The sequence below is a fragment of the Xiphophorus maculatus genome, chromosome 13, assembly GCF_002775205.1.
Source record: "Xiphophorus maculatus strain JP 163 A chromosome 13, X_maculatus-5.0-male, whole genome shotgun sequence".
In the NCBI taxonomy this organism is placed as follows: Eukaryota; Metazoa; Chordata; class Actinopteri; order Cyprinodontiformes; family Poeciliidae; genus Xiphophorus; species Xiphophorus maculatus.
In genome coordinates, this window is record NC_036455.1 from 108,829 (window position 1) to 130,530 (window position 21,702).

Below are 21,702 nucleotides of genomic sequence, written 5' to 3' on the forward strand. Positions count from 1 at the left end.
GAACATTCTTGCAAGTCAGACCTGAGAGATATTTCCTTTATTTGAAAAATGACAAGCATTACATAAATTTATTGTAAATTAAACATTGGTTTCATGTATATTTCTATCTGTCTTATGCTAGTGCCCTGTGCTTAATTTTATTACAAATTAAAGTGATGTACAAAGACATAACGAGTGCTAAATTATACTACAGACAAATGGCATAATTGTAGTGCAAAGCAGCACATCTGAGTGTATTACATCCGTCTGAGCTCAATCCTTTTACTGATTACAGCAACTATAAATGCAAAAACCTCATAACTAAAATAGATGCTAAAATAGGAATAAACCATCCAGAACAGAGAAAGTATAAAATGTTAGTTTTATATTTAAAGATTTAATTTTCAGTAGCTACATGGTCTCATATAAATGCCTTTATTGCTATGGCACAGACATGTAACAGATGGGTTCTAGGTTTGTTTCAGTGTAATCTGATCAACCTGTGGGGGTGGGAAGATTTAACAGCTGAAAAGTGCCAAAAAAAAAGATAAAGTCACAAATACAGTTATAGAGGTTAACCTAGCAGTCACTATCTATTACTTCCCTTGTACCCTGCTAAAGTGTTCATACCTCTTCCAAATTTTGTGGATACCTTGAAGTTTAATATATTTTTCGTCAGGGTTTTATGAGAGACCAGCACATAAAGAAATGCATAATTATGCATGTTTTACCTTTCCGTTTTAAATGAATAAACATTTTAAAATGTTTCATCTGCCAGTCCACTGCGGTGAGTCTCTACCACCTTTGCACATTTTGAGCATCCGTGAACAACAATGTTCAAATATTGCCAGAAATTCTCAACTAGATTAGGTCTGGACTTTGACTATGCCATTTTAACACATACTGTAGAGATGGATGTTTGTTTATTTATTTCAAATATATTCTCATCCACAGTTCAAATATCTTAATATGCATTTTTGAGCTATTTGTTTGAAAAGGAGTATGAAGGAGAAGTATAAACCTATTTAATCTTACCTCCTTTCTTTTATGTCATACTTTATACACATTACTCTTTATTTAAACAAAAAATAAAATTAAAAAACAATTTAAAGAAAATCCCGTTGTATGTTTAGCATTGTTATTCTGCAGAAAAGTGAACTTCCACCATTTAGCTTTATTCATTTTTCTGTAAACCCTTATCTGTCCCTGCTGGAGAGAATCATCCCCACAGCATGATGCTGCCACCACCATGTTTCAGACCTGCCGTAAAACTACTCCAAAACCTTATCAGTGACTGGTCAGTTGTGCTCATTTGCCTTCACGATGCTCTTTGCACTGTCTGGACTTTATACCGAGTTTCTATTACACACAGATCAACTTTATTTTCTAGTTATATGAGTTATGAATGCAATTATTTGCACTAAAGTTTACTTTTGAAATTTACTTCATGGTATTGGAGTGAAAGGCTACTGGATACACAGGTATCCTGCATATATGGTGAATTTGTGAGCATTTACAGTTACACACTACCTTTTGCTGGTCTGTCACATTAAACCCTAATGAAACACAATGAAGGTTGTGTAAGTAACATTACAAAAGGTGAAAACATTCAAGGGGGCGTGAACGCATTTAAAAGGGATTCCTGACATGCATCTCATCCTGCAATCTCAGTGGGTTCTGTCACCAGCTTGGAGCCGTCCCAAACGGTCTTGAACTGCTCCGGGACGGGAAACTCCCTCTGCAAAGAAAGCAAATCAAAAAGATCCCGCTGAGTTCACCAGCAAAACATAATGTCCCCACAAACGGATGTGCTTATCGCTGAGTGTGGAGCCTTCCTCCTGCTTTCTCACTCACATAGTCATCGTCTCCTGCTGGGATCAGGATGTTCATCTCGGAGCTCTTGGCACTGACGATGTTGCAGTTCAGAGCGGCTTTGCTCAGGTAGACCTGGCAGCCCTCGGTCTTGTTGATAGAAATAGTAGGAACAACTCCTAACACCTGCAGAGAGGAGGGAATAAAATCATCTGGCAGGACACTAGCTTGTTTTAACATCTTGAAAAACTAACCGCTGCTCAGTGCAAGTGTTAATTTTGGCACATTTTGATGGCCCAAAACACCACAATATCATGAATGAATAAACAAGGCATTTGTTTGGACAGTAAGTTAACTCTAGATAAATCACCTTTACCTATACCAGTCTTAAATCTATTCATTAACTTTGATTGGTAACGAAAGATTAAATAAATGTCTAAATATCTTGCTGTGAAAAACTTAAAAATAAAAATAATTAAACACATAAAAATATGTTTGTTTAAATTTATTTTATATTTGTTATTGAGCTATTTAGACAGTATTTTAAGACATGCACACATTTAGAAGGTCACTGTTTTTCAGATATTTATTTAGGTGTTTATTCAATTATGTCTCTTTTAGTCCATATAGTAACAAGGGTTAAAGGGCAGGGCTAAACTGGATATATTGAAAGGTGATAATTGGCCAGATATCAACTTATATTTAACAGGAGCCACTGTAATAGTTCAGATTATGTATATCTTTACTAACCTGTAGCTGGATGCTTCTAGAGTTGATGATCTCTACTATCCCAACAGCATTCTCAAAAACCAGGCCGAGCTTTTTACAATTATCTGGGGAAAGCCCAAACAAAACCAAGCTTAGAGAAATTGTTAGAAGGAGCGTATAATTATAGCTCTGTGTCTCGGCAGCTCACCTACGATGATGGAGTTAATTTTGCCTTTGACCTGCAGGGTGGAGTTGTTGCAGCCAAAGACGTACACCACCTGTTTCAACTCTGTCTCCTCAATCACCAAGTCGTGTTTCTGCTCAAAGTTTTCCTTCAACAAACAAGACAAGGCGTACGCATGAGAACATGATGAATCACAGTAAAGGGGGTTAATATTAATAACTTAAGTTTTGCGTACCACCCTCCACTTTTTTCCCTCCAGCTCCAGCAGAGGGAGTCTTTTCTGGGCTGCTGCTTTGGGAGCGTTCTCATGCTGGGGATCTTTGGTTTTAATCGGTGACGCTTGAGAACGAAGGTTGGGGTTCTTATGAGTCTTCTGCTCATCTGAGACGTGCTTCAGACCTAGACATGTACAAATAGATCTCAGTAAATCAAATGTTACACACCAGTCATTTAATTTAAAAAGCAAAACTTGTGTATAGATTAATTTTTATTTTTGCTAATATGTTTCTCAAAAAATATATTTTCAAATAAAGATATTAAGCTTACAGAAATATGTCCAGCAGACATTCATTGACACTCTCAATATGGAGGACACTCCAACAAGGGTATTACTAAGGAGTTTGGTTGTTTACAGAGTGCAACATGAAAGGATATTGATAGAAGGTTTAGTGGAAAAAAAAGCGGTGACAAAAAAGTATAGCATCAAGCTACGGTCTTGAAAGAACCACTGTGCAGAATAATGAATGTGACAAAGAATACATTTTAGAACAAGGACTGGATCAAAAATCAAACGCCTGATTCTGAATGAACATCTTTGGTCAGTTGAGGCCAGTATTGGGTTTACCTTTAGTGATGTCCATGCCCTGGTTGAGCTGGGCAAACAAAGCTGAGGCCTGAGGTGATTCACTGCCTGTTTGAGGCTTGGAGTCCTCATCAGTGAAGACCGGAGGAGGGCCAGGAGGAGGAGGAGGGGGAGGCGGCGGACAGGGAGCACTGGACGGCGGAGACGAGTCTAAGAGAGACACAGGAGCAATGGGACCCTGTGGGAAGAAAAGAAATGATTTGCATTGTGGTTGAGGAAAACTTAAAGCTGTAACATGTTTTAGAATCAGCAGCTGTAGTATTCAAATTGTCCATTTGAGGGAGTGTTGTACAGGAAATACCGATACTGACTTCAATTAAATTGAAGCTGTAAGATGTTAGAGCGGTAAAACCTAAATTCGCCTGTTCATTATTCTCCTATATGGATGAATTCAAACTAAGAGTTCTTGATGGGACAAATACTTCATCATAACTCTTTATCTCCCAAATGGCATGGTTTTCAACTGAAAAATTTAAAGCTGAGCGACACAAAATACAGCACAAGTCAAACTCAACAATTCAACCAAATAAATCTGGCCTAAATTTATTAAGCCAGGAAAAAAAGAGTTGAAGAGAAAAACAGGTGGTCAAAGAGCAAAAACAAAAATAATCCCAAACTAGCTAATAAAAAAACTGAGACATGAAAGGGGAAAAATCTTAGAAACAGAAACCAAAAGATAGAGGTGAGAAAACATAAGACATGAGTAATGTCTTACGTTGGAATGATGTGGCAGGATGTAAGAGGTGATTATTCACAGGGGACAATTAATAGCTGAAGAAAAATGACTAATGAAAAGGGGCAAATGAACACTGAAAACAAAAGGATAAATATAAATAGTAAAATAATAAAAAGCAAAACTCAAGGTGCGTATAAGAAAAAGCTAAAAGTTTCAATACAAAGTACAAACATGTACGGATGACTGAGTGGAAAAAATAAAATAGAATCAGAATACAAAAGCGATCCAAAATACCAAAACAAAGGGACAAACAAAACGCAAACACACATCAGTTAAGAAGCTCTGAGGTCTGCCTTTACTATTTTCTGTCATTTTAAAGACCCAGTCATTAAATCATAGCAATAAACTTATTGATAGCTCTATAGAACCAGAGAGAAAAAAGGTAAAGTCTTTCTGGCTTAATTTATCTTATGCTGCACAGTTAACACAGACTGCAGGCCAGAACCTGGTTATCAGTAAGCCCACAGAGGACAGCTGGAACAAATATTTGGCACCTCACTGACTCAAGTTGTAAAAAGCGTGGCACTGACAGGCGCACTAACTTGCTGGAACAGTTTGCTGCTGTGGTTTTTTATTTCAGACTTTAAGCCCCAACTCCGGCTCTTTTTCTTTGCCCCGTTGTGCTGCGACCGGACCGTACGTACATGTGTCTGTATGTGAGAGAATGGTTCTGTCACTAAACCCGTAAATGAGCGGCAGACGGCAGCTGTGTCGAACAGCAAGCAGCCCTGCAGTTTAGGTTACAACACAGGCAGCGAATGCACACAGGCCCCTTTTGTCGAGGTTCCTCTGTGAAGAAATCCTCCATTCAAGTAAACCCTGAGGGCCACCTGTTGGAGCAGCACACTTCCCTGCTTGTGCACGCACACACACCAGCTCTGTCGTCTGACAGCAGGAGCAGCAGCTGACACAAGCAGCCTCTGCAGGCTCTCAGGTTTCCGTGTCCAGAGAGCACATGTGGTCACAGTTGTTCAGCATCAGACAGATATTCATCCTCACATTAAAGTAGCAGAATTTGATTTTTAGCGCAAACATGGAGACGCAGCTGTCCCTAAAGCTCAGCGATGCACCTGGGTTTATTGAGGCTGCTTAGCCCAGAGAGAAATGCATGCGGAATAAAGACACATTGTGGTTTTAGTAGGAGCCATAAGAAATTTCTTGGACTGAAGTTTCATCATGTTGGAGAGTTTTATAAATTCTGGAGACAGATCTTAAAACCGCAACAAAATATGACGGTTGTTTCAAATTAGAAGTTGACCGATACATCGACTGGCTGATATTTTGGGCCGATATTTGTGCTCTTTTTTTCTCGTATCAGCATTGGCCGATACTTGCATGCATCCACCGATCCCTTGGCCATGTTTTGAGATCACATGATCGGATTCACTGCCGCTCTCTCCCTGGCAGAGAACAAGGGTAAATTTTCAACATTTAATGTAGAAAAAACATTGAAAGTCTGTCTCTGTCTCAATATGAGTGGGAGGGAACAATGCTAAATGCTCTTCATTGTTTGCTACACATTGTTAATGTGATTAGTTGTAAAATGGAAGGTAATGATAAAAGGATTTAAAGTTTCTTTTTAAACTCCACTGTGTTAATATATCGTAAACCCTAATCAAGTTGCTTGTAACACTAGCATTTGTTCACATCCAGAGCCAGAATGTTTTGTCTATTCTATTTTGTATTCAGAATGTTAGTATTGGTCTTAAGAGCAGTTTTCAAGTCTCTTCACAGTTACTCAATTTCATTTAGGTCTAAACTTTGACTGGACCATTCCAAACCACAGCTATGATTTGATGCATTCAGTTGTAGCCTCTAAAAGATTTTCTTCCAGGATCGTTCTGCATTTAGCTCCATCCATCTTCCCATCAGCCCTCATCAGCTCAGTTCTCACTTTTCTACAAACGTCAGATTTGTAGAGTCCAGAACTCTACAACTCGATTGTCTTGCCAACAGATTCTTTTCATTTTAAGATGATGCAGTGAAAAGCTCTGTGAGATGTTCAAAGCTTGGGATGTTGTTTTCTAACCTAACTCAGCTTTAAACTTCTCCACAACAATATCCCTGATGTTTCTGAGGAGCACCCTGGTGCCTTTTTGTTCACTACGATTAAATTACACACAGTCTGACTCTTTATTTGGTAATTTCAGAAGGAAGTTTGTTGAAGTTTATTTTATTCAGGCACACCAGAGTGAAGGGGGGCTAGTACAATTTGAAAACCACACTTTTCTGTCTTTTATTTTAAAGAAATTAAGACAATCGTGTATTATTTTTCATCCACTTCAGATTATGCACCACTGTGTGTGTTGGCACATTGCATGTGATCTACAAGAATTCCTTAACATTTGCAGTTTTAAAGTGAGAAAATGTAAAAAGGTTTGAGTATATTTATGAGGTACTGAGCCGAAAAAAAATCAAATTAATTCAAAAGATTTATTTTCCTGCCATCATAATCTCTGGGATTTATTGAGGAGTTCCTGAGAAGCACTTCCAAAGCCAGGAGTGTGTGTGGGAGTGGCTGGTGTTTTGAGAGCCCTGCAGAGACCTGAGATGTGCAGCCACTGAGGAGAAGTTCATTCATTCATTCATGCTCTCTGCAGTGGTTTATGTAACCCTGCTGCTTTATCTCTAAAAATGGAAATGTTTGCAAAAAAAAAAAAAGGAAAACCTAGCTGGTTTAAAAATATCAGAGCAGATCCACAGCTGAGATAACACACCAGTGATTTTCTTCTGCTTACCAGCACATGTTGGAAAAGACAACAGAATTAATTCAGATTGTTGTAATTAGAAAAGAATCCGACTCACAGACTTGCTCCACACCAGTCCTGTGGTGTGGTGCTGCTTGATGAAGGACTGCATCTCAGTCCAGATTGACAGGTAGGCGTGTACCCAGTCCACATGACGTCTGTCGCTGGGAGAACAGAGAGCGCGTGGGACAGAGGAGACGAATGTGACGGTCAAAACAGGAGGAAGGAGGAAGATTAGAGCAAAAGTAAGCTATAAGGGAACAACTAGGAATGGACCAGATCTCATAGATCTATGGAACTATTGCTGGAAATGAATTATCATTGAAAGTAGCTTTAAAACATTTTTGTACAAAACACTTTTACGGAAAGTGAATATGCCACAAAATAATAATAACTCATCTAACTTCATCTACCTACCTACTAAAAGTGATATACAAGACTAATGTCGTTTTAAAAAATGGAAAAACAAAAGAACGCACCATTCTTAGGTCAGAAAATGTATACAATAACAAAGCAATTTGCCCAAATTTACCCATATCTACACTCAGAGAAGCAATTAAAAAGTAGAAAACATCTCATATGACAAACAAAGCTGGACAAGGGACTTATATTATTGCTAGCAGGTGCAGCAAAACAAAAGGATAAGACAACACTTAATGCTCACTGGTCAAGAACTACAGCAAAGAATGGCATCTTGGGTTTAACAAGTCCTCATAACAATATTATATTGACCCATTAGGTACAAGTCAAGGACAAATCCTGTGGGTTTGTTTCTCTCCAAAAGACTGGAAAAAATTTTAGAGCGAAGGGATTCATGAACCCTTTGAAACTCTAGGACATTTTACATAAAACTGGTGGTGTCTGCCAAAGCTGAGAATGGGTTACTGTTGGGTCTTTTGATGGGACAATAATGACCAACACAGAAATGGTTCACTTGACAAAAGAAATCAACCTTCTTTTTATGTAAATCCTATTTAAAGATGATCAAAGATCACTTGCTCTTTATGCGCCAACCTTTTAAAATATTAAAGAACACAATAAAGTCCTGTCCTAATCAGAAAGTAGTTTTAATACTATCATTACTCAATACTTCTGTAGCATACTTACGTCTCCTTGTAGTCCTTTAGCACTCTGTTGGTGTAGAAGGTGGCTGCATCGTTCATTTCCTTCACGTACTGACCTGGTTTCTGACTCTGAGACAGGAACAGAAAAGATGCGCTCTCATGAGAACGTCTTTCCTCATCCTGGCAGAGATATAAACACCTCGCCTCCACTGAAGATTTGTCTTCATTTGAGGGTAAAAGCTGAGAAGTTCATGCTGATATGTGAAAGTTCAGTATGTTTTTGATAAATTTGGGGAAGGTCCCTTCATGACAGCGACTTACACAGACCAGAGTCAGTTTTAACAGTTTTAAGGTCCTAAAGAGAGGCAGCTGTCATCTGGATAAAAATAATATTTAGTTGGAAATGCTGAGACCATTCCCAAGCCCTTCTACTGAGGGGAAACCGAAACCCTGCAAATAAGGCCTTTTGAAATGTATCTGAACTCTAGACTTTATTTTCTTTTACAATTATTTCATATTTTCATAAATCCACATTAACAGTTATCAGTGAGTGTGGGCATTTATCGTATCACTTATCGTGAGAGATTTCTTATCACAATATTAATTTTAATTTATTGTTGTCATAATAAATTTTAATTAATGATGTTTAAAACCTCTCAATCTGTCTGTATTGTTGGAATTGTTGATTTTAAACTTGTTTCCACTGTTTATTCTATGAAATTATCAATAAATGCTAATATATCTGAAAATATGATTAAATGCATTTACTATTTGTAATTTAGTGTCATAAATCACACTTCTACATATGATTGATGCCCTAAAGACGTTTTTCAAGAACAATATTTGTATTTGTGGAGATATAATTGCTGTCATGCAGTCAGAGCTTTGCACTATAAGAACTATTTGCACTAAGTAGTTCTTATTGTCACTTTTATCATTATGACAATAGTACCATAAAATATTGTGATCAAACTTCATGTTGTCCACCCCTAGCTCTCCTGATGAGATTTTACTTTATTATATTCTCGTTTCGTACCACTGCCACCCAGCCCAGGGCGGGAATGCTCTCGCTGACGGCCGACAGGTGGTTGAAGAGCGAGCTGCCTCGGTTTCGCTCCCTGAAGTTCTGGATTTCCTGGATGTGATCGGAAATTGGCTTCAGGAGGTCTTGGAGCTCCATCTGCAAAAGCAAACATTGAGAAATGAACAGAATAACAGCAAAAGGGGAAGAAAACATTCAGAAGGACGTTGACGTGTAGTCTATTGGGACTGATAGTGTTTACAGAAATGCTTCAGATGATTTTCAGCTGCCCTCCTCCGCCCGTCCTCACAGTAAACCCCAAACCTGCTCTCAGAACAGGGTCTAATTTTATAAGACATTTTTTCCACTGGATCTTCCAGATCTTAGCTTCGGCTTTGCGTGCCTCCCGGCTCTTATCCACCTTTCCCCATCGCTCCTTTTCTTTCCGACATTCCTTCATCCATGGGGAGATCCCTCTGGCCTTGTAAGGCGTCCCGCTCCTCCAGTGTTTACAGTTTACCAATCAAACATCTCTCACCCTGAACCCAGAGCAGTATGAAATATATACTGTTAATACGCTGCAGCCAAAGACTAAAAGAGTATCCTTTGAAGCTTCTGTGTGATGGAAATCAAAGAAATACTGACCACGGTGAGCAAGTTTTAAGAATTTCCTGCATGTCTGAGTGCACAGCAACAAAAACAAATAACACTGGACGAGGTGGAAAAAGCCAGAGTAAATTTTTCTCTTTGTAAATTCCTTCCCAGAACTATGTTCCTTCCAAACTGTATTTGGCACTCAACTTTTGCCATAATGTAATAGTATTTTGTAAAGGTACTCACACCCCTTGGATGTTCAAAATGCTTAACAGAAAGTAGGAGAAAATTGTCAGGTGAAACTACAATCACACGTGGCTTTTCCATTTTAGCAAGATAAAAAACGAACAAGTATGAGGTGAGAAAATAATTAATCAGAAATGTATTTTAACTGTGCAAGAGCAGCAGAGATCCACACCACATGTGGGAGAATCAACTAGGGTCAGAAAAGGCCTGTTACAATTTCTGCAGACCTCACACATCCTGGACACAAACTGTTCGGACTTTTATCTTCAGGCTGGTGCTACAAAGTGATATTTGCAAAAGAAACAGCTGCCACAGAAACTGTTTCTTTGTCAGACTGTTTGTTTGATTAACACAGTGAACACAGCCTGAGTGGCTGTGAAAGAAAATATGCATATTTTCACTTTCACAATCCTTTTTTTTCTTTCAAAGGCTACAGATATGTGTATATAGTTCCTATTGATCCCCATTTTATTTAATCTAAAGTTCATATATTCATAATGTATATCTGTACACTGTCAGCGCTTGACTTTGAAGTCAAATTCCTTGCCTGTGTACACAATCAATCAAAACAATAAAGCTGATTTTGATTGTGATTCTGAAAAGTGTTTTATAAGTTCATTTCATTTCAATATGAGGAAAGAAAACTTGCAGACAAGTTTAAACTGGGATGGAGGCTCAATTCTAAAACTGAGCTATGGTGAAATGGTTAAGATCAAAGCATAAATATCTGTTAGAATATTAGAAATATATTAATAAGCAGACATACATACTATCAATTAAAATGAGCCTATAAAGCAAATGATCTGAGCTGTATATCTTAATATTCAAATACTGGATCAGAATAGGGATCGTCCTGTTACAGGGATGTAAACTGTCTGTCTGTGTGAACATCCTAGACCCACAACTCGTAGAAACAAGCCCAGTCACGTTAACAGGCCAACCTGAGGTCACGCTACTTTCTTTGCCTTCTTTTCTCTGTTTCACTCAGACTCTCTATCTCTCATACTGACTACAGGCTCAAATATAGAACATGTCCATAAAAAGTCAGAGAGCACAACAGCGCAGCGCAGGAGAGAAAGGCCAGAACTTTGCGAAATGTGTGTGTGCGTGTTTGAAAGAGACAGGGTGAAAGAAAGTAGAGGGGGTATTGCCCAGATTTATTTATCACTGTTTTACAGCTGCACTGGATACTACAGCTAAATAAATGTATGGTGAGGAGGTTTTATTTCTGAGAGTGGGTGGTTTGTGATTTTACCCAGGGAATCTGGGAGGTTTTAATGTCGACTGTGCACAGAAAGCATCGCTACTTCCACCTCTAAGCTAAAATATGCCATTTTGTAAAAGAAAAAACACCAGTTTTTAACCAATCCTGCTGAAAACTAAAAGTTCATTAAAATAACATAACTTCTCACCAACAGGGTCTAATTTTATAAGACATTTTTATAAGTCTTATGAAATTAGACTTATACAATTTTATAAGGTCTGTAAACAGATTCTACACTTTTTTTTACATTTATATGACAGAACAATGCAAAGCATTGCACAATTATGAAAAAGAAGAAAAATGCTACATGGATTTCTATTATCTTACACACAGCAGTTTTCTGCTTGAAGTCTTTCAGTACGTCTCTGCCAGGGAATATGCTAAACTTCGCCATTGTTTACGTTATTGCTTAAACTGAGATTTATTGGAGAGAATCACTGAATGTTAGTTTTCAAGTCTCGTCAATTGAAGCACAGGAGTAGCTAGTGAAACGGCAGGAACAACTGAAACTTCACAAGGAAAATAACAGGTAATTAAACAGGAGGAACAACGACAACTGATGAGCATATTTACTGAGGGAGAGGTGAAAATTACAAAGCAACCAGGAGGATTAATCAGTGGAAAACAGAAACAGGCAGGCAGAGGCGAATCAGCAGAAAACTGTGAAGAGGAGAAAATTGACGACCTGAGGGAAGGTGAATGATAAATACAGAGAACTGTACAGGAACTAGAGGAGTAAACAAACCAGGGGAGAAAAATGACACCAATCAAAGAGAAAACAATAAAGGAACAATTAAATAAACCAGCAAAAAGAAAGTAGCTAATATGGCAAGATTTAATAAAGACAATAAATAAACACAGTAATTTTTTACCAGACACAAAATCAACCAGGGGGCATAAAAGAAGGCCAGGATGACCAGGAGAGACAGCTGGTGCATCTTTCAAAAGTCAAAGACTTAGTGGGAGATTTTACATGCCTGAAGTGAAACTCTAAATAAATGTGGTCATTTCTCCTCTAACATCTGTCTCTTCCGCCCTCTCTTCGTGTAACCCAAACAACTTCCTTGTTTGCTTTCCAGGCTCTGCCTGAAAGCTTTTTTTTTCTCCCTCTTAGCCAATGGCCTGACAGGTTGGAAGTACTCACTTCCTGGTGGACCCTCTGACACCAGCACACAGCACACAAACAGCACAGTCCAAAGGGATGATATCACTATCACTTCTTTCATACGCAGCTTTCTGTCACAACCCTCTTTTTCTTCTGCCGTTTGGCATTTTGGGAATGTGTTGCATTAGCAGTTTTCCTGGTCAAAGAGCAGAATAATCCCTCTGGATGGGCCTGGTCTGCTGGGGGAAACAGGACAGGGGGCTCAGATTCTCTCTCACGCAGGACCGAGTTACTGCTCTCGAGAACTGTACTGCCGCTGCTTCCTACAGAGCCTTACAGAGAAAATGGAAATATTTTCCTGTCGTTCGGTGAATCAACTTTCATGAATTTGCAGCATCATTGGTATGCATGCTGAAGGTGTTTTGTTTGACTTTGCTTTCAGTAGAAAGCTGAGGGAGGATCTAATCACAGGTCTGCTCAGCCCTCATCAGGAGGAATCGTCACGCTTTTGAATGCATGCAGCAGCATGAAGTTGTGTGAAACAGAAAGTGGTGCTGCAGGTGCTACATAACCATAACACTGCAGGTGCTCTCCATCAGGGAGTTTTTTTTCATTGCTCACACCTGAACATCATGGTGGAGCTTACTTTGGGTTTCCTGACAAGATGTTAGTACAGAAATTGTGGTGTTATTTTGATCTGTCCAGCCATGTTTATTTGGAGGATCAATAACCTCTTCCAGTTTCTTTAAAACAGAGTTGCTTAATACCTCAGTTTGGAATAAAATAATGAGATGTTGTAAAAACATAAATAGAAACTTTATTTGTCAGAAAAGAATATGTTTTTAAGTTTTACGACTCTTTTGGTTTGTCAAAATACTGTGGGTGAGGACACAAAATCTACTAAAGCTATCAGTAATTCATGATTTACAGATTTATTAACATCATGTTGTTTCCACATCAACTGATCAGCACAGATTTGATGAATCCCATATATGGAACTTGCCCTATGATCATTTCTGCAGACAAATCTAGACTGTTTCTTTGCTAATTAACATCCAAAGTGATCACCGCCCTTTTTCAGAGTTTCTCTGTATTTATAATTGCATGTTTTAGTGTGAAAACATTGTGCTGATTTACCTGTGCCGGTTCCTGGTGCGTGGAAGCCATCTGAAGAAACGTTCTCTGAGTCTGCAGCGCCTCATTCACCATCTCGGCCTGCGAAATTGGAAAGATTAACACTGATTTTGACTAAAAGCATATTTTTAGGCAACCTATCGCCAGTATCATTGCCAGATTGTGATGGTGAAACCGGCCAGCACACACACCCACACACAGATTGGGTTATTTCCAGCCATGTGAGTCCTGTGTGTGTTTGAGACCTCAAGTCATGGGCCAGAGGAACCACCAGGGAGGTTTTCTCCATATAAGGGGCTCTGAAAACTAAAAAAAAAAAAAGAACAAAAAAACCTGCCTCGGGTTCTCAGTTACACTCATACACAGATCCCTCCTCCACTCAGACCAGTGATGAGACACAGAAATAGAAACAAAAAAAAAAGAGAAACAGATAAAATACAGGCATTCATCATTCCTCTGTTCTGAAGCACTCTCTGTTGTGTTGCATGATTTTAAGATCTGCAGACTTAAAAAGAAAACAGTCCTCCACTAATTTAAGTTAAAATGTAGGGCCAAAGTTCTGCTTTTCTTCCTATAGGTTTTGTAGAGTAAAGAAAATTGTTGCCACTGTGCAGAAATGTGAACACTACAAACCTCCCACAAACACTTCAGGACTCTTCAGCTGTCCAGACGTGTGTGTGTCTTTCAAAGAGCGGGATCTGGAGAGGAGCAGTCCTCACTGTTTACACGCTGCTGTCCAGGGAAATGAGAACTAAATCCACTCCACTTCACCCAACAATGATTTGCTTAGATTAGAGTCTCTCTTTTCTTGTTTCGCTTTGATAATCTTTTAGTAAAGCGGTCCAAAATAAGATTTCAATTAAAGATTCTTTCCTCCATGGTCCTCCCTAACATTTGAACAAATACTCCTTGTATGCTGTGTATAAACACTTGCACATTAATGAGACCACTTTAGATACATTTTCTTCCATGAGGAAGTAAAAAGGATTTCTTCTTTCAGCTCAGTTTTAACTGCAGCTGCTGTTTAAACCTGAGTATTTTAAAAACCTTTCAAATTTTCATTTCCAGCCTCGTCTAGGCAACGACACAGAAACTGTCACAAGCTAACATAAAGGAAGAAAAGCAAACCTTGACCAAATTTATGTTTATTAATTTATTATGTAAGGTCAAAGGGACACAATTAAATACATAAATACATCATCAAGTCATTAATTAAATCTGCCATGAAATAAATAAGTGTTCAGTTAAATGTTAAGCTTCACTTTAATGACACATTGAGCATCTTAAACAAATTATTACAACATTTGATTAAATATTTATTTATTTTGTGGTACATTTATGTTTAAATGTCTCATGTGTTTATGAGACATTTAATAAAATTATTTTAAAAACTATCCCAAGACAGTGCCAGAAAAAAGGATAGCTGTGACGCCTAAGCAAACTTTTATATTTTGAATTTTGTCTCCAGACACTCTCTTGGATTTTCTTTAGAATATTTTAGAATATTTTTACAAAAACTTTTGCAAATGATTAAAAATCGCATACCAACAGAAAAGGGAGAGCTCTGAATAGGCTTTATTGTGACTAAAGTCAATTATAACGTGTCCTGCAAAAAGCGAATGCACATTTAGTAAAACATACTGTTTTGATAAAAAAGTATGTCTTAGTAAAACAATATGTTTTACTAATATTGTTTGTTTTGTCATACTTTCGCCATAGTTACACCAAAATCTGCTTGTAATTGGCTGATCAGTTCCTCGTGACGACTCCTCTTCCAGAAACCGACAAACATTGATGACATGGACAGAACATGCAGATGGTTCTTTGCATATATTTTGTATTTCAAATATACGTCAAAACACTTTTGTTTTCCGAGGCCATATAGAAAGTGTTGCTCCAGTTACAAGCGTTTATTACATTTTTAAAATTTTAAATTATGTTCCTTTTTTAATTCATGTTATAGGCTACATGTTAGTAAATTCTTATACAATAAACAACAAAGGTTATTTCTATCCTGTCCTATTTAAATAAAGTGACTTACATGTTTCTCCACTTCACTTCCTACAGCTCTGCTGCAGTTCAGATAATCTGACAGTGGACCTTTCAGCAGAACGTCGAAGACCTCCACACTCTGACCTGAAAGCACATACACAGAAATCCTGTTTACCCGTTCTGGCTGTAGAACAGCAGGGAAACACTTCAGCAAATGTTTTTAAGCACCGACCCACCTCCATCTACACCATTGACACAGTTCCCATTGAGCATGTTGCTGGACGCCTGCATCGTGACGGATATTTCCTCCATGCGAGTCACGGCCCGCTCCAACCGCTGCATTAAATCCTCCATTGTGACAATCCTGGAAACAAAAACAGAAATTTGTTATTTTAGTGATCTGGACATCACTAGAAGATGTTCTGAAACTATGCTTTTACTCTGATTTTCACAAAGACTTCATTGTAGGAAGTGCAGCTTGTTGAATATGAAGACAGTTGGTGTTTAAGTTGTTTGGCCTGATGCAGCGTTCACAGGTTTTGACCTTAAACACACAAATCCATCATATAATTGAGTTGAAGAGACAAGACGACTTAAAAAGACTGTGAGAAACCGAAATGAGAATTTTTTTTATGAACAGTGCATCGCAAAATATTCATATTCATTCATGTTAAATGTAAGATTGGGATTTTATTTGATAGACTGATTAATTGTGAAGATGATAATGATACATGAAGGATAATGATACATGGTTCTTGAGCCACTTAAGCTTTTCTAGCCCAACTTTATAATTACAAACTACTTCATGTTGATCTAAGAAATGAAATAAAAAATCCCAATGACTTGCATCTGTCATCAACTTTCTAAAATAATGACCCAGATCATTTTTGTCACAAAAGAAAATCACAGTTTTTTTCTTTCCAAGAGATATTTAGGTTAAAAAAAGAAGATTTAGGCCATAATTTTAGGAAGGTGATGATATTGAAGTTTGTGGTTGTGACAAAATGTAGCAAGATTAAGGATTATAAATGTATTAGTACGGAATTGTGTGTATTTAGATGTATAAAAACTTGAAGTAGAGAGTTTATTATTAAAATCTCAAACTGATTACATTTCATATTTACTAAAATAGATATTTTGTTTAAGTTTAGAGCTGAACTATTATACAAAACATAGCTAATCCGTTTTAACACTGCCCAGCCGTACGGCTCATCCTGAGATAATGCAGGCTTGCTTCCAATATTTATTAGTCAGCCAAAAGAGGAATTCAATCCAGCTATCCACTGCATGTTTATGCAAACGACTGCTGGGTAACACACACTCTCCAGTCTGACACCTGCCACCTTCAACACATATTACAATATGGTGATATATCTACTTTACAGAAAGAATTTTAAAAACACACAAAAGGAGTATACCGGTGTCAGGTTTAATAATGCCCCCTGTTTGTTAATTTCTGCTCATGATTACGGACCGTGAGCAGCAAACATGCCCTGATGCAGGTCGTTGAGAAGTCGCCCAGCAGTGACACATGCCTGTCGTGAGACTCAGATGTTATTTCTGCTTTGCGGGCGGCCACAACATGAACTCCAGAGACCTGGAGAGCTCCTGCTAGGATTACTACATCAGCTACTGATGGAAACTGAGGAAAACACAAGGAGCCAGGGGAAACAAATTCATTTCAACTCCACTTCACACAACGTGCAAGGTTACATTTTTCAGGATGGGTATTATAAACTGAACACAAAGTAGGAAACATGAATTCACAAGGCTTTCCAAAGATCTTTTTTATTTATGATCTGTCTACTACTGGTTTTCTTTTCTTTTTTTTCTATGCCAAACTGTTAACTATAAATTATACAGGTACATAAAGAGCAAAAACGTATTTTAAGTTGGATATGTCACATGGCAACATGTAAAAAAAAACAGCTTGTGTGCTTTTTTTTGACATGTTAGCTTAACCTATCATAAAAACCACAATTTGACAGAAACAAATAAAATTTCAGCTTCAGTAGACATGTATCCCTTCGATGTACGCATGAAGTTTTCCCTGCAGTACATGATTATCTGAAAGATGGTGAATCTCTCTGCTCTTCTGCTAGAGCTTTGTATCATTTTTTCTTTCTCTAAAGCAAATTATTTATAGGTGCATTTAATAAGCTGAAGATAGTTTTATTTAATCACACTCATCTTTTATCCATTTTCTAAACTCACTTGTCCTTGCAGGGTCAGAGGGCAACACAGAGACAAACAGGACAGACAACCATGTACACTCGTTCCCACATAACAACAATTTAAAGAGGTCAATTCACCTAACAGTCATGTTTTTGGACTTTGGGAGTACCCAGAAAGAATCCTCGCATGCACACGCGGAATATGCAAAATCCATGCAGAAAGACCTCAGATAATATTTTGAACCCAGGACCTTCTTGCTGCAGTGCTACCAAGTGTGGCATCATGCAGCCCCACACATCGACTAATGGGACTTCAGAGTAGATCTCTATTCATTTGATTGTTATTTTTTTAAAACATATACTGCATAATTGACATGGTCAGATACAAGAACTGCACAGAAAATACGAGAAAACTAAAGAAAAGTCAGACCTTAAGAAAGCTTAGAAAACTTCTGACCAGTTTTAAAACAGTTCACAAGAATCTGGCTCTCTATGTTTAAAGAAATTGGAATAATTCAACACGTTTCACAGTATTTTTGCAGTATATTATTGGAATAATTTACTAATAGAGAACTTTTTAACATCTACCAGCCAGAAGTTAGCCAAGAAGCCTCTCATAATGGATTACATTACATACTTTGATTACATTTGACCGATTATTTGACTGTTTTTATGAATCCAATAGAACTGACAGATTCATTTGATTGTGCCACAGAGTTATATTTTTTGGTTGTGAAGGAATGCTTTTTTGGTGTTAGTATGGTCTAGTCAAAGCCTGGGCCTAATTTCGACTAAGAATCTGTGATCATCGATCAAAAAATATTAAAATATAACCTTTTCTTTAAATTGTACACTATTGAGTGATTAAATTATGTTTGTGGTTGTAATTTGACAAAATGTGTAAAAAAGTGGATGAAGTACAGATTCTGTTCCTGTTTTCTACTGCAGGTCGAACTTTGCACAAACATCCAGGAAGCAAAAAATATCCAGCATCTGAACTGGTCTTGTTCTCAGTCGGCCAAATTCTCCATGGTGATATGAAGACTCCTGCAGTTGTGCTTTTGTTAGCTTTCATGTGGCCTTCAATATTAATGAAGTCCTTCAACAATCAGCTTTTTTTTTTTTCTTCTTGTTCCAGAAAAATGATGAAGCAAATAAGAAAATGTTGCAGTCGACTTGATTCCATTATTATTATTCTTGCGGTACGTTTTTAAACCTCCGCTTGTTCTCAGAGGTGTGTTTTCATGTCCACAGTGTAAAGATGGAAAAAATCACAGCTGGGAAAGCAACACATGGTCCTGAAGGATCTCAGCTTGTGGATCCTGTGCCCTGGTATCTGATCTTTGGGGCTATATTGGGCCACAGCCTGCCGTTTGTTGCAATGGACCCACTGCAAGACAGTTTAATGCAGGCCTCAGAGTGCTGGGCTGCACTCCCTGAGACAATAAGCAGCTGAACAGGGAGGAAAACCTTGTATCTGTGCTAAAACCCTGAAGCCTATAAACTATATAATAATAATAATAAATCACAAATGAAATTCTGAACATGTGCGGTGAAGAATATTCACGTAATATTTCATAGGTGGCACAGACAAAAATCCTGCATAGAGAGAAAACATACAAATGTGCAACAAAAACTAAAGTAGATTCAATTAATAAAGTTTCAAATGTATGAAATTATTGTGAAGACAATTCAAAAGCAAAATTATTTTGAATCTGTGTTTTGTTCTTTGAGTCACACATCAGCTCATTTATTCCTCATCAACTTGTGAGGTATCATAAACTTCAGTTTATAAGACAATGAAGCTCACAGATTGATGCAAACCTAACTGAGATTTGATTCTTTGAAATCACGTCGGTGTTACTATTGTGTTGTGTGTAAAGGTGTAACATTACAAAAGGTGATCCTGACTTTCAACGCTTAGTCGTGTCATCAAATCACCCAGCGAGACCAGGAAAATGATGACAAAAGAAAATAGCGGTCTCCATAATGATTAAAATACACCCACACCGCAGGGGAGTGGGAGAAAACACGGAGCAGTGAAGATGTTTGCCCATTTGCTCAGGGACGCGCACATCTCCACCCACCAGTGCAGGACCCCAGCCCCTCTGCTCCTCCCTGTCACTGGATAAAATCTATCTAAAACATCCTATAGAAACATCTTACCTCCCTCCTTTGCTCCTCAGCAAGTTTCTGCCGCCGTCTTGAGTTGGGTTTGTTAGTATTTCCGTCCGGTTTGTTCTGGGCTGTGCGCCTTCACCATGCGGTCCAGTGCGTCCTCCCCTCGCGGCTGTGCGCAGCAGCAGCAGCAGCAGCAGCAGCAGCAGGAGCTCCGGTCGCACTCTTCCGGGATGTCCTAATTAAGCAACACGGTGAACCTGAGAGCCTCAGAGACCCAGACCCGGACTGTGACTCAGTGAATTTCCCCTCTGAAGCGGACAGACAAGCTTGAAAACTTGTCTGTCATCCGCTAAAAATAGATGACAGATAGGGTGGCGGTTCCTGCCCGGGTCTGTGTTCCTTTAACCTTCATGTGAGTCTTCACTGTAGCCTCTTATCTGGGTCTCTAAATTATTCTGCTTCAAATTCTGTTTAGGAGCCCACAAAAAAAGAGAGAAAAAGAACCAAAACCAAATGGGAAAAAATACAAATAAAGTATTTTGTTTGTAGGGTTTATGATCATTTTAGATATCTTACTGGTAAAATGTGTTTTTATATTGGCGCCTGATTCTTTTGACAACATGATAATGAAGGAGTCTTTAATGTGAAGAAAAAGATAAATCAAATCTGAAATATTTCTCAAGATTAACAATGGTGCAGGAGAGAAGCAGTACAACAAAGTAAAAGAATAGATATGTGTGGCATGTGAAGACAAAATGGTGGAACACTGTGACGGCAGTATCATTCTGTGGCTTTTCTTCAGCTGTGATAAGGAAACAAGTCAGAGTTTATTTAAAGATGGATGAATGGATGGAGGAAAAGCTGACTGTTCAACCTTTCAGCAGGACAAAGAGCCTGAATATACATCCAGAATTACAGATTGCAATTAGAAATAGACGGCATTACCCTACAACTTAGATGAATGTGGAGTATATTCATGTGTTACCTGGGCAAAGTCCAGGTCCAAACCCAACTGAAAATCTGTACTGTTTCGCAAAGAAGGGCAAAATACTTTTGTCTCCAGATGTGCAAAGCCTGTAGAGTCAGACGCTGTTATACTTGCTTTGGTTGCATCCTGAACCTAGAGGTTCTCCAAGGTTGTTACATCGTCAAAGTTGTGCTGAACATTCAGGGAATCTTCAGAGAACATTCCCAGATAGTTCCAAGAAGGTGGCTCTCTCAGGGTTGAATCTAAATTGCTGAACCTTCCCTTATATTAAAAAAATAACAATAATCAGCCATCTGTAGTTAGAACTTTTAGGAAACTAACATTTAGACTATAAGATAAGCCAGTTTCTGGGTTCATGTTTGAGGTTTTTCTGTACTGATGCTGCGTCATAGTCATGCTCCACCAGCGACATGTCGCCATGTCGCTTCTGGTTTCACCACGGACCAAAATACTCCCTTAAGCTGAGTGAAGCAAGGCAAAGGAGGAGCAGCTCACTCCCTGCTGCGTGATTTATTGATGAGAAAATGAATAAATCATTGATAGACCGACACCTCAGATACTTTATCTTGTGTCACTCGTTTCCACACAAACCTGGGAAAACCTAAAGCAACAAAGCATGGAGTGTTTAGTTTAATTTACCTTAATTATTATTATTTTTTTTACCTTTCTTATTTTGTGGTATAAGTAGCATTGTGATAAGTAGGAAATAGATTAAAATTAAAATGTGTTTCATGAAACCTTGTCTAGTAATGCTCTCTGAAAATATGAACTTAGAAGACAAATATTAACAAAGAGATTTGAAACACCTAAATAACAATGAAAATATGCATGTATCTAGAATAACACACATAGGAGGCAAATTTAACATAATGGCACAAAAATAAAATGAATTGAGAATGGCCAACATGTTACACAAATCTAAGATTACACACAAAGTTGCATAAAAATACACATAAATTTCTAAAAAAAAA

General features: G+C 38.1%; 1 protein-coding gene across 2 annotated transcripts; it reads right to left on the reverse strand.

Moving 5' to 3' along the window:
- Nucleotides 1–24: 24 nt before the first annotated feature.
- Nucleotides 25–20,023, reverse strand: cap2 (cyclase associated actin cytoskeleton regulatory protein 2). Of its 2 annotated transcripts, XM_023344899.1 has the most exons (14): nucleotides 19,789–20,023; nucleotides 15,889–15,992; nucleotides 15,685–15,812; nucleotides 15,498–15,592; nucleotides 13,460–13,537; nucleotides 9,129–9,272; nucleotides 8,136–8,221; nucleotides 7,087–7,192; nucleotides 3,528–3,723; nucleotides 2,919–3,082; nucleotides 2,708–2,831; nucleotides 2,542–2,624; nucleotides 1,834–1,977; nucleotides 25–1,717 (listed from the first exon to the last, which is right to left on the reverse strand). In XM_023344899.1, the coding sequence occupies exons 3-14, from the start codon at nucleotides 15,800–15,802 to the stop codon at nucleotides 1,634–1,636; spliced, it is 1,422 nt and encodes a 473-aa protein (XP_023200667.1). In that variant the 5' UTR covers nucleotides 15,803–15,812; nucleotides 15,889–15,992; nucleotides 19,789–20,023; the 3' UTR covers nucleotides 25–1,633. The 2 variants fall into 2 exon arrangements, with proteins under 2 accessions (XP_023200667.1, XP_005797413.1); XM_005797356.2 differs by lacking the exon at nucleotides 15,889–15,992 and having other exon boundaries at nucleotides 19,789–20,022.
- Between the last annotated feature and the right edge of the window lie 1,679 nt (nucleotides 20,024–21,702).

What these genes read in the sequence shown, in the direction of transcription:
- cap2 (XM_023344899.1), bottom strand. Translation starts at nt 15,802, where the DNA reads ATGGAGGATTTAATGCAGCGGTTGGAGCGGGCCGTGACTCGCATGGAG. An exon ending in CGCACCAGGAACCGGCACAG is followed by an intron (nt 9,273 to 13,459) that starts GTAAATCAGCAC and finishes TTGCTTTTGCAG; the next exon opens with ATGGAGCTCCAAGACCTCCT. An exon ending in CTAGAAGCATCCAGCTACAG is followed by an intron (nt 1,978 to 2,541) that starts GTTAGTAAAGAT and finishes TCCTCTCTGCAG; the next exon opens with GTGTTAGGAGTTGTTCCTAC.